At 37.7% G+C, this 12,466-nt stretch overlaps 1 protein-coding gene across 1 annotated transcript in view; it reads right to left on the bottom strand.

The window, feature by feature from the left end:
- UBL3 (ubiquitin like 3) overlaps window positions 1-12,466 on the bottom strand; it is a 57,895-nt gene that overhangs the window by 6,547 nt on the left and 38,882 nt on the right. The window contains exons 2-3 of the mRNA XM_074859875.1: window positions 3,933-4,041; window positions 203-289 (exon numbers count right to left, since the gene is read on the bottom strand). Of these exons, the coding sequence (XP_074715976.1) occupies window positions 203-289; window positions 3,933-4,041 (196 nt within the window). The remainder of the gene's footprint in view (window positions 1-202; window positions 290-3,932; window positions 4,042-12,466) is intronic.

Here is a 12,466-nt window from a genome sequence, read left to right as displayed (position 1 = left end):
TTACCAGGTGATACCTCCCAAAGTTTAACAACCAGTGGTAACAAGATGGAAAAATACACAATAAGATACAATGTCACTCTATGCAGAGGAAAAATATATAGCAAGCCCTACTGTGATCTTGAACAGTAAAGTAGTATTTACTGCACTGTAAATAAATATGCCCTTTGCCTGGCTGTAACATGGTTGAAAATTATTTTCATACCTCCTAGTGTCACATTGCCATGAAGAAACCTCCCTTGATAAATAAGCCGCAAGATATTTGGACTGCTGACTTGTTCTTCTTCCCAATCTGAAAAAAGTGAGAAAATTTTCAGTTATATTGTAATAAAAGCATCTTTTGTTATTTCTCTCACCTTTACCCAGGAAGAAAACCAAGAACAGGACCCTCTTGCCTGAAACACTAAAGAGACAGACTAAAGATACAGAAAGATAATTCAAGACTAGCACTCCTAAAATCTATTCTTAAATTTAGGATTTGAAATCGGGCATTGAAACACGTAATTTTATGCCTGCAAGTGTAAATACTACTAAATTATTTCACAGATTTTTTCAGGTATTTAGCACATATACAAGTCCTACACAAAATATTTCATAAATGCAAGTTGCTTCCTGAGGTTTAATATCCATTTGGTTAAAACTGCCTTACTTTCTTCCCATTCAGAAGATTCTCAAGCCGTACTCCTCCTCACCAGCTAACTGTCTAACTGGAGCCATTCTCCAGCAATGGGAAGCAGCCACACGCAGAGCGAAAGCGCACGTGATGGGTCATTTGAAATAGGATTCTCAGAGCAGAGCACTACAAACGCTCTGCAGGCTGCTCAGCGGTGTTCAACGATGGCCAGATCCAACCAGTTCAGCATCCAGAGGGGTCAGTGACCTGAGCAGCCCCGCACCATCACCGCGGAGAGCTGGAACAGAGGGCTCACACGGAGCAGACGCCGACGGATACATTTTAGGGAACTTCTCAAAGGGCAATCTGTGGATGTTTTTATGTGGCAAACAGTGATTCGGGAAAAGCAAGCATGCATTTTCCTATAATGCATTTCCTATAATGCTTAAGCTGTCATAAATAATTTATAAGCTTAAATGATCTTTTCCTACTCTTTTACTGTTGCTGTCACAATGTGAACAACAAATAAATATGCACTTTGCTTTCAGAACAAATATCATAAAACCTTGTAATGTTGAATTTAAATGGGCTCTCTGGGAATACAGTGTCTACTGTTTCTTAGCTGACCAGGTATCTGGCACCAGCTGTTCACAAATGTTTTCCCTTTCGGTTTTTGTAGTGTTTATATACCAAAATGAATATTCAGCAAGGGATCACAACAAGCGACAGAAACCAACCTGTTCACTGGGAACGTACAATTAACATACAGTCAATAGCAACTGGCACTGCAAAAGAAGAACTGAAAAGAGGAGAAGGGGAAGCATTTAAAACAAAAGCCACATGGCTGTGGAGGGCTGTGGAGAGTTTACGAAGAGGCATCTGGTGCAAAAAAGCAAGCAGGCAGGCAGAGACGCAGGCAGAAGGAGCCATCGCAGCCCCAGAACACAGTGGAGGCAGGGCTGGGATCGACAGCACAGGCTGCAATATCCCCGGGTAGCTGCCATTTGCCTAGTTTATAAGATTAGATCAAATTAGGCAACCAAAGCTATTTGAATTTCAAGTATTTACACTCTGGGTCTGATTCAATTGTCTTGCAATTCAAGAACATGCCCTTTTTGCTATGCTGTGAAGTGGGCTACATTAAGGATCTAAATTATCACACTGCCAGTAGGGTAAATGATTTTTTGGAAGATACCAAATTTTTCAAATTTTTTTTTTTACTCCATACAGTCTGAACTCCACTATACTATGGCTGTGAAGAGGAGAAGTTCAGCCAGTTTACGCTGCCATAATGACGTAAAACAGCAATCAAAAGAAGACAGACTGCGTTTTGGCACAGGTATATGCTCATTGTTAAGCTGCCAATCTACCCATCCTTTTAATTTTTGCTTCTTGGCTGGCAGTCTGAAACATTTCTTTCTGACATGATTTCAAATTTTAATTTCCACTGATGACTAAATGAGTCAAAGAGGAAGTATTTACCTATTACTTTTTTGTTTTTTAAAGTTCAGCAGATAAATTGCTGTACAAGAAAAGAGTTAATATTATTTAGAAGAAAATGGTGGATGAGGAGGGGAGAGAACAGATAACCTACCTAGATGATAAACATTAATATAAATTTGGCATTTTCCACTACAAGTCAAGAGATCCTTAATTAACAACCATATTGCCAAAAGAGGGGAGGAGAGGTTTGCCTTAATCCTGACAGCATGTGACTGAGGATATTTCATTACTTTTTTCCTCACAAGATCATGACAAGTCAAAATGGTGGTAAAAATGCTCTATTTCAAGGAAACTGTAGTCCTCATCAAGATTTCTCAGCCCTGTGGCAAAGAGCAGCACTCTCAATCTGAAAACAGCTAGCGGGCTAATGTTTGTGAAAACCTATACACTATTATGAAGTAGATTTTTTCCTCAGTCTTTTAAATTGACACTATTCTTCTTTGCACAGGCAATCAAATATTCATCAAGATTTAGCTCACTCCCTCAGGACAGCAGGTATTTGAACTGAGGCTTCCATGTCCGGTTCTATTTTTTTTTTTCCCTCTCTTTAAAAGAGAGACTTTAAAGTCTGGGTTTCTTCCCAACTCTCAGCTCAGAATCTGCAGCCTTCAAGCTCTTTACAAGACTGGGAACATGAGACCACATGTTCAGGAATAAACTTGAGTAGAAAAACCACAGTTCTGCCTTTACTAATTCAGATAAAGGTACACAAAGAACATTTGTTCATGACAACTATGTTGCAGGCACACATTAGAATATATACAGTAGCTACACAGATGCTGTATCAACCAGATTTCTTAGTGTGTTTTACATCTTTATCTAGTACTTCAGAGGACTAAAAGCCTTCTCCTTCATTACTTATTTTACTAACATATAATGCTGCATCCCAGCAAAACAAACAGCAAACAAGTCCCCTGTAGCCCTGTTCTTCCTGACACTAGTTTAAGGCCTAAAATACGGATTATCAACACTTTTTGGCACAAATTATTATCTACCATACCTCTTTGACAAAGACACCATAGAAACAGCTACTGCAATGTTGTAGGTTGTATAAATAGTAGCCTTTTTTTAACATCAAAACAGTAACCCAGATGAAGTCCTGTACCAAAAGAAGCATTTTCTTTCATTGTATGTAATGCTATGTCTATGTTTTGGCTATTGTCCCATGAAATCATAGTCAGGGAGAACAGAAGCACTTTGTTTTTGTGGAACGACTCACATATGTGAATACAGATCTTACATTTTCAATTCCATTTTCTGAAGCTAGTAGTCCTGCATAACACCAAATACATTCATACAACCTCAGTTTTTTAATGTCTCTTAAAATGTTCTTTCATATTTGATTTTTTCCTGGAAAAATATCATTATTACAGATCCTTTCCAAGATAAGGCAGTAAGGCAGAAGTACTTCAGACTCAATTTCACTAATGCGTTCCTGTGACATGCCATGTTTTACATTATCTGTCCTCACATAAAAGGTTTTGTATCTCCAACATGTCCTCACACTTACGAGATCCTCTAACAAAATTGATCAAGAAAAGTATCTAAAGATAGGGGGAAAGTAGTACTCCACTTTGGTGAAGGAAATTTTAGAAATAAAGTGGGAAATAGTCCAGACATCCAAAAATCTGCCCAACTGAAGAAACATGGAAAAAGAAATCAAGATGACAATCATATTTCTATATAAATCTATGCCCAGATACACAATAAATATACTTAATTTGAACAGTGAGATCAGAGATTGTTGACACTTTAGTCTGAAAATACAGGGAAGCTTCTAGCTTGCCAGTTAAAAAGCCAAAGCCACATAGCTACTCACCCATTGGCCAGTTGTCATACACATGTTTTGCAATATCTGCAGCAGAGTCATTTGGTGAAAATAGGAACTCTTTCGTTTTCCCACTTACCAAGATGAGGCGCAAATTTATCTGTAAAAAAAAAATGCAGTATTAGGAAAGTATCCAGAGAAGACTTACATTTTTTTTTTTTTTAAATTACTAAAAAGTTGCCATTGGTTTTAGAAGAAGATTGATCCAAAGTGAATTGAGAAAACAGTTTAAGATGGTGTTAAAATAGAGTCAAAGTAGTCAATAAAACTTTGTCTGTTTACATATAATCTGGGAAGATTAAATTCCTACAGCTGGCATTTCTTATGATAAATACCAGAAGATTCCAATAGGTAGTGACTCAATCAACTGTGCCATTAAAAAAAAGCTTTCAGCAGAGTATAAAAAAATTCCAGTCAAAACACACTGGCAGTGTATCTTCTTGAATGAAGAGGAAAAACATAAACCTGAAAAATTAACCTCAACAGAGAGCACTAAAAATATCAAAATCTGCACCTGAACAGCCTGTGAGTCTCAATAAAAGCATAGTATTTGTCAGCCCTGATCTCACCCACCGCATCTCCTACAAAACACCAGGGAGTCAGCCAGCACCCTTCCTTGGTCCCAGCTGCCACAAAACTCAAATCCCTCTGCCAGTCTTCTGAACCCAAAACTCTGTTCCATCACTGTCTTTCACTATAAGCAAGGTGGTCGAGATCCACATGTAATATCATAATAACACCACATCATAGTTTTTCTATAATCAACTTCCTTTATCTAACCATCAGCATCTTCAGCTATAATCTTCCTCTCTTCTCTATTTGCAAGTCACTGAATATAATTCCTTTTCCATATAGCATTAAAATAACTTGTATAAAGAGCTCACTATGACACTATTTACAATGCAAAAGAGATTAAATTTTGGCTCCTCAAGCAACTGCTAGCAAGGTCACAAAATATGTTTGGGTAGCTAGCACTTACCAACGCCCATGGCAAGCAACAGTCTAGCTGCTTTTGTGTTTTGGCCTACAAGCCTAAATTGCACCAACTTTTAAAAAGAGTTAGCATACTAACTGCTTGGATACTTTTTTTCCAAATCACTCTCAAACAGTGGCTCTCATTTAAGTTAAGTTGCAACAAAGCTTTCCTTGTCGGAATTCAGTAAACTGTCTTCGAGATCAAATACAGTAGGAAAAGTTTAGAGAGATGTCCAAATTTTCAAGACTTCTTCAGGGTCAAAAATCTTAGCACATCATATCCACTGAACATGACAGTCCTGACTCAGTTACCTACTACTGACCACTCATTTCAGTAGCTCTCCAGACAGATTGTCTACTCTTTCTTGAATGTTTTGGCTTGGATTCATCCCACCTATCTTTAAGCACCTAATGGAGGTATCTAAATTACAATCTCTATCATCCTGCACACTTCAAGGTCAGTGAAGAAAATGACCCCTCCAAAAAGCAATTCAGTCTATTTCAAAGTGTAGCAAGGATAAAAAGAGTTAGCATAAAAGGGCTAGGCTTCCCTCCCTGTTCCCCTGCTAACACCCTTCAGAAAATACGAGTTCTGCCATTAGCCCAGGAAAGAAGCCAAGTGGTAGCAGTCTCTGAGAAAGCGCCACAGCCACTGTAAGAGTATCGCTGCGTATCAGGAAATCACAAAAAAAACTAAAGGGGAGAAGCTGCAGGAATGCTGTTTAGTCAAATACAATTATTCATAAAATTCAGAACACATCTGGCTATAAACATTAAAGTTCTATTTTCTTTGATATTTCCAGAATGATTAAGGAATTATTTTCAAATCTCACCAAGATTTAGCAGAAGAAGCAGACCAAGTGCCACTATTCCTGTTTACTCCAAAAACCTGACTACATTATGCCTAAATTTAGCAATGGTCAGCCTATGTCCACTTGTTGTTTTGCTTATATTGTCTTTCAGCTGAAGAAGTTTCCCCACTCTTAGCTGTCTCCACCTGTGTATGTATAAACAATACTTACATATATGGTTTCTTTAGCTGGACTACCCAAGACAAGCTCTTCAAGCTCTCCCTAGTGAGATATCCCCATTCATCCTAGGACCCTGCCTCTGCACATTTCAATTTCTTCTCTTTTCTCCTCAAAACAGATGACTATTTCTGAAGCATACTAAATGATGTCTCACCAAATTCTTGTACACCACCACCAGTAATTTCCTCTGTCTACTGGAAACATCTACTGTGATTGTATTTTAAGAGTACATACACCTTCATAACTGCACCACGCTGTTTGCTCAGTTACTTTGTACTGTTCTCTACTTTCATCCTTTTAATTATTCAGCCTCCAAGCTTGTAACTGACATTCTGGCCATAACGCACTAAAGCACAAGACTCCAAATTTCATCCCACACCCATCACTCCATCCCTCCCAGGGAAAGGAGGCTAGGTGGAAAGAAGTATTCTGCACCACAAAGATGTTTCAGATCTCCCCCGTGTCTGGGACCATGACCTATGGAATACCCCCAAAATTTTATGTAACACTTCTTTCTTTCTCTGTTAAGAGCATTTTTCTAACTTCCTGTATCAATAAACTTTAGCTGCAAGATCTCTTTACATGTACCTTTGTCATTAAATGAATCAGGAAGCGTAAGACTGATCTGACAATTGATCGGTAACTATTCCAATAATGAGCTCTCTCTGAGCTGCTTTCCTGCTCCTCTCAGCTAGGTCCTTTATGTTAGGCCCTTATGCACATTCACAACTTTTCTATTAAATCCTAATTTCTCCTGTTTAACCAACAGTTTGCAATACGGCACCACATCAGTTACTATGTACATATTCAGATGAAACCATAAAAATATCTGTGTAGAGAATAAGTTCTTTTCATCAGAAGTCATGCTCCAGCTTTCAGAGGCATAGTGTATTGTGCTCCATTCCACTTTCTCTATACCTCATTATCTTTAATTATCCTTTAAGCATTAATGCATCTCATTACAACACCAACATACTGCCAAAAATTTAGGAGGTTTAGACTGCGTCACAAACTGTTATTGTACTTGGGAATGGGCTGCCTGTTTAGAAAACAAACAAACCAGCCAACGCCAAATATTTGGTAGCAGTGCCTGCTGTAGGCACTAGTGGTGAGGAGCTTCTTCACCAGCAGCCCTCCTGCCTGTCACTTGCATCTCCCTACATCCATCTCCTCTACTCTAACTGGCCCCTGACACCTCCCCTTAGTTTGCTCCCTCTGGCCAAGCAGCCTCCCAACTCTGATTCTATGCAGGTTATCTAAAGATTTCTTCTCCTTCATCTGTGTGTAGTTTATTTGTGGTGGGGATTACCTATTTTGAAGGTCATAACACTTTCCTAAGCAGTAAACATAACACCAAACCATCAGCTCCCTACAACTGTCTGATTTGGATCCTACAAGGAGATGACTAAAAAAACCCCAGAAGATTAGTCCCTGCTTAGCACTTAAAATATGATTAGGGCACAGCATTAATATAGAACTAAAGTTATTCTTCAGCTAGCATAACATTTAAGGAAACACATTTCTTTGTATTCTCACTACTGAGTTTTGAGATTACCAGGCACGCTAAAGTGAATACAGAAAGGAGATGGATATCACAAAGAAATGACCAAAACTAACTCGGCTTCCTAGAAAATTTGATTAAGTCACACTTCTACAGTTAATATACAATGTAAAGTCAATATAAGCAACAGGGAAAAAAGTGAAAAATGTTAGTTCCTTTCCCCCCACACACCTCTCCAAGATGGGTAACTTAAGAGTGCTTAAGTTTTTTTGTTGCTGAAGAGTATTTCCTACAGTCTTACTATGAAATATAAAAGGCATATCAAGATAAACTAATAATTTTACAGGATGTACTATAAAGTATGCATAAAATGCAGAAGGAGTATCTTCATTAACAAAAAAAAGAATATCATCAAATATCAGAAGCCTGAAATAAATCCTTAAATCAAGTCAAGCAGATGTTGCATCAAATGCAAGGAAACAGCTGCTCTAATAAAAGGTTAAAGTATTTTCTTATTTATAGTACAGCATGCCACTGACACATTTAGTTTGCATGTTTGCCTATATATATAAGATATATATATCTTTATATTTCTTAATCTTGAAGGAATCTTAGTCTTGAGTTGCACACCACAGTACCTCAAAGGATCTGAAGTAAAGAATCCCAAAACTTGCCTTTAAATTTAGACTCTAATCTCATTCCCCTCAAGAGCACTGGGAAATTTAATGGCTTGCAACTGCTGTACTAATTCTGCAAGCCTGAGAATGCCACTTCAAACAAACTATAGGGTATCTGAAACAAACTTTTTTGGCAAAATGCCACTAATGAAAGTTTATATCTAAAAAAAAGCATATGTGTATACAGAATTACTCAAAGGAAAGTGCAGGAAAAAAAATATCTTGGTTAGGTAGAGAAGTTTTGACACAAAAGCAGCAAATTTTAATTTTTCAAATTATGAAAGGATTCTTATTGGTCTTAGCTACCCTGTATCCTATTTCCTATATTAAAAGTTAGCAAGGAAGTTGGATCTGTATCTCTTGTATGTTTAAAGCCCCTCCACCTATTCTTGCCAAGAGTCTTGGTCCCGAGACACTTCTGCAATTCTTGTGGCCCTGGCAAATTTGTTTTTCCACAGGGGACATAACAATGACCATCCTGATATTTTTTTTTTTTCAGGCTACCAAAGGGAATTCCAGGTTTTTGCTACAATAAACTGGTAAGGATCACATTCTCACACTTCTGCATTATAGCACCATCTGCAATGTTACTGATGAAAGCAGTTAAGAAGAGCGACAGTATCAGAAGTCAGATTAAATACAGTTTGTGGACCACATCCCCTCAGCAGTGATGTAACAGCACATTCTGTTTGTTATCTCAAGCATGCAAACCTTACCCTCTCTCCCCCTCACACCACAGACAACACCAATCTCATAATTACAGCTCCAGTAACTACCCCATCAGTTGCATCGCATACACAATAATTTCAGTGTAGATTATATACTTTAAACCAAAAAAACAACCCCACCATAAATTTAAAAAAAGAATAAAATATATATATGTAAAGATTGTAGTAACAACTATGACCACAACTTTTGGAACAGAAATTTGGGTCACATATATGCACATGTAGAATAAGTTGTGTTTTGTTTGTTATAGGCATCTGCAGAATTTGTTCATTCCTCAAGGTGTAACTACAAAATGTCTTAGTGCCACCAGTGTTTCTAATTTCACAGCTACAGTTAAATATGGGAAGCCACTTAAACATCAAACAATGAGATATTTACAACCTACAGGATGTTTCTTGATGTTTAAGTGACTTCCCATTTATTCAATTAAACAAGTTATTTTGTTATTAATTTTATGCTCCAGTAGCAGCTTAAGATTCCTCCACCTTATAATTAAAACGAAGAGGAGGAAAAGTGTCATATCGCCACATGCTATAAAACCCCAAGTTTAAACTAACTGCTTTTCTTCAGCTGTTTAAGATTGAAATACATACACAAGACAATTTTTTTCCTTTTCTTTATAGATGTGAAATTGAATTAAAAACTAATGATGGACCACAAGGGAAAATGATGAGATAAAATCATTCAGAAATACAGACTGAAGTTTCACTTCTCAAAATCCAATACATTTACTTCCAAATTCAAGTTCATAATCGTAAGAAATAATTTTCTCCAAAGATGCATCAAAGTTTCCTAATGACTCTAGGCCAAAGAAACCTCACAGCACCATGCAGGACACTTTACCGACTGAATTCCACCAGATTCATGTAAGAGATTGAACCAAGCCTGAGTAACAGTCCAAGTGAAACAGCAGCATTACACAGGCCAAGTCGTCAGGGACCTGCAGATTCTAGACTCCAGTTCACTCCTAAATTAGATGTATCATCTCATGTAATCCCTTCTGGAAATAGATCCACCTGAAGAACTTCAGTTTTTATACTCCCTGGAAGGCTGCTCTAGAACTTGCCTGTTCCATTGAGTGGAGCTTTCTCCTAATTCCCAACATAAGTTTATTCTTGGACAGGTTACATTCACTGATGCCAGATCTACTTTGTGCTTTAGTTATAACAGGCTTTTTCCTCCCTTGGGGTTTTGATGGATTTCTTCTACATCAACAGACAAGGACACACTTTGTTAAAATAAACAAGCAAAGGTTTTCCTCATTAATAGGCTGGCCCTTGGTGTGATCGCTGTCTTCAAAGCTCTGAAGCACATCAACTGAGATTAAAGAAACTGGGCTTGGTTAGCCTGAAGGCCTGGTGGGCACCTATTAGCAGCCTTCCTATGCTTAAATTAGCAAGACCATGACCTCTTTACTGAGGTCCAAGACAGAAGAACAAGAGACAACAGTCATAAATAGAAACAAGTGGGTTTGAACTGTGATAAGGAAAAAGTTTTTGCCCTGAGGACATCAAAGCAGTGGAAGAGGTCACCCAGAGATGCTTTGGGAAGCTCTGTCCTTGGGGGTTTTCAGGACCCAACTGACAAAGCCCCAAGCAACCTTACTGAATTCAGCAGTGACCCTACTTCCAGTAGGAAGTTGGGCTAGAAAACTTCTCAAGGTCCTTTCCAATGTGAGTGATTCTACAATTCATTTTAATCTGCATCTGCTTTAGCTCTGATTCATTTTTAAGTATGCATCATTAGAATTACACATAATATTTCAGGAATTTATAAAATTATACTAGAATCTCCTTAAATCGTCCACAAATGCCTCTCCATTTTCCATACAGACATCACAACTGTCTCACATTTGCAATGCAGTAATCTTGCAATGCTCTAGTCCAGTCATTTCCATGACACAAGACTTCAAGCTTGCATTACAAAGTATTGATTTCAACCACCCATGATGTACAGGATATTTTTATATTAATGCTATTATTTTCCTATTAATACAATCTTTGAGATAATCCAATCTTTTCCATACACCACCATGATTGTCTTCTGTACTATTGGTGCCTCTAAATTTTCATCATCAACTAATTCCATCAGCATACTGATTTTCCTTGTGTCAGTGGCATAAATGAAAACATCAGAAAGATAATTGGTTCCAAAATTCATCTTTAAAGTCCACTAAGCATAACTGTCAGTCTGACACTTCCATACTGAACACTGTATCTTACCATCTTCTCCACGCAAGTCACACCCTACCAAACCCTGCCTTCCCAAACCAACACATCAACTACTCACTGAAGTCCAGACAGATTACACCTCTTCTGCACTTCCCTCATCTGAAAAACACTCTCCTTCCAAGAAAATTGACTAATGAACCCATCATAACCTAACTTGGGTAAATATATATTGTGAATTTTATTCCATTACTTATCTGCTCCTTCTCAATATCCTTCTTGAGGTGGTTATTAATCTGTCAAATTCAAAATCTCTCTCTACATCCTTTCACTCATCTAGCATGCAGATAATTTATACCTTTAATGTCTTTGACCTGAAGAAACACCAAGCATGCAAACTCTCCAGATATACTCCTTATATGCCAGTACACTTAATTTAATCAGCATCTGCCCCCTTGAAATCCAAAGCCTTTATGTACACTCCTACTTTGTTTATTCTTCTATTTGATTTTAACTGTATCAGCTCGTGGTCATTGGATCCAATGTCATTTTCCCAAGCAGTCTTCTGAAGATTTCAAGAGCTTTCTGGGAATTTAAGAGACACATCCAGAAGAAGAATATTAGCTCCTTCTTGGCCAAGAAACTAGCTGGTAGTTTCTTGGTAGTTTCAAACTAGCGATGCAGGTGTGTAAGGTAAGAAAGCAAGTAAGCAAGAAGTATTAATTTGGAGGCTAACGTTGCAAACATTCTCATGAGAGAAAAGAGATCCTTGATTCTGGACTTTTGTTCAAGAGTCACTTGGTAAAATAAATAAAACTATAGTTCTTATGAATCACATTTCTACACACCTATTTTCACCAGATACTTTACAGAGAATACAGGTAACTTAACTGCACTTCCTCAACTGAACAGCTAAAATTTACATTTGGCAACACTCAGAATCCCTGCATTTAGCTTTAGATGCACAAAAGGGCTCTGCTCTACCCTTACAATACCTTGCACCTATAATAAATATACTTCATAGCAGGAAAAAAAAGGACATGGAACATGAGAAATAACATAAATTGTCAATGTGACTGAACAAAGCTCTGAAGTTTCATTGCCAGCCAGGTGACAGACCCATGTCACTCATTCAAAGCCACACCACTTGTGGAAGTGGGGCGATCCTAACATGACACCATAGAAGTGTGACAGCACCCCAGATCACTATTCAAGACTACAGCGAACTTCATAACCAGTTCCAATGACATACTCATCTTTAGATTACTACAAAAGAGAAACAAGTATGTTTTTACATGCAACTCTTTTCTCAAACAAGGAATGGCTAAAGTAAATTTGCACTGAAAAAAACTAAAGCTAGCAAATTTCAGAGAAATTTGAAGTGAAGGGAAAGAGAAAAACAAAATGAAGCATAATCAAATTTTATTTAGAGGAGGAAAAAGCA

Source organism: Strix uralensis, chromosome 2 (genome assembly GCF_047716275.1).
Source record: "Strix uralensis isolate ZFMK-TIS-50842 chromosome 2, bStrUra1, whole genome shotgun sequence".
Taxonomy (NCBI): Eukaryota; Metazoa; Chordata; class Aves; order Strigiformes; family Strigidae; genus Strix; species Strix uralensis.
The sequence above is the reverse complement of the archived record's forward strand: the minus strand, read 5'-3'. Positions and strand labels throughout refer to the sequence as shown.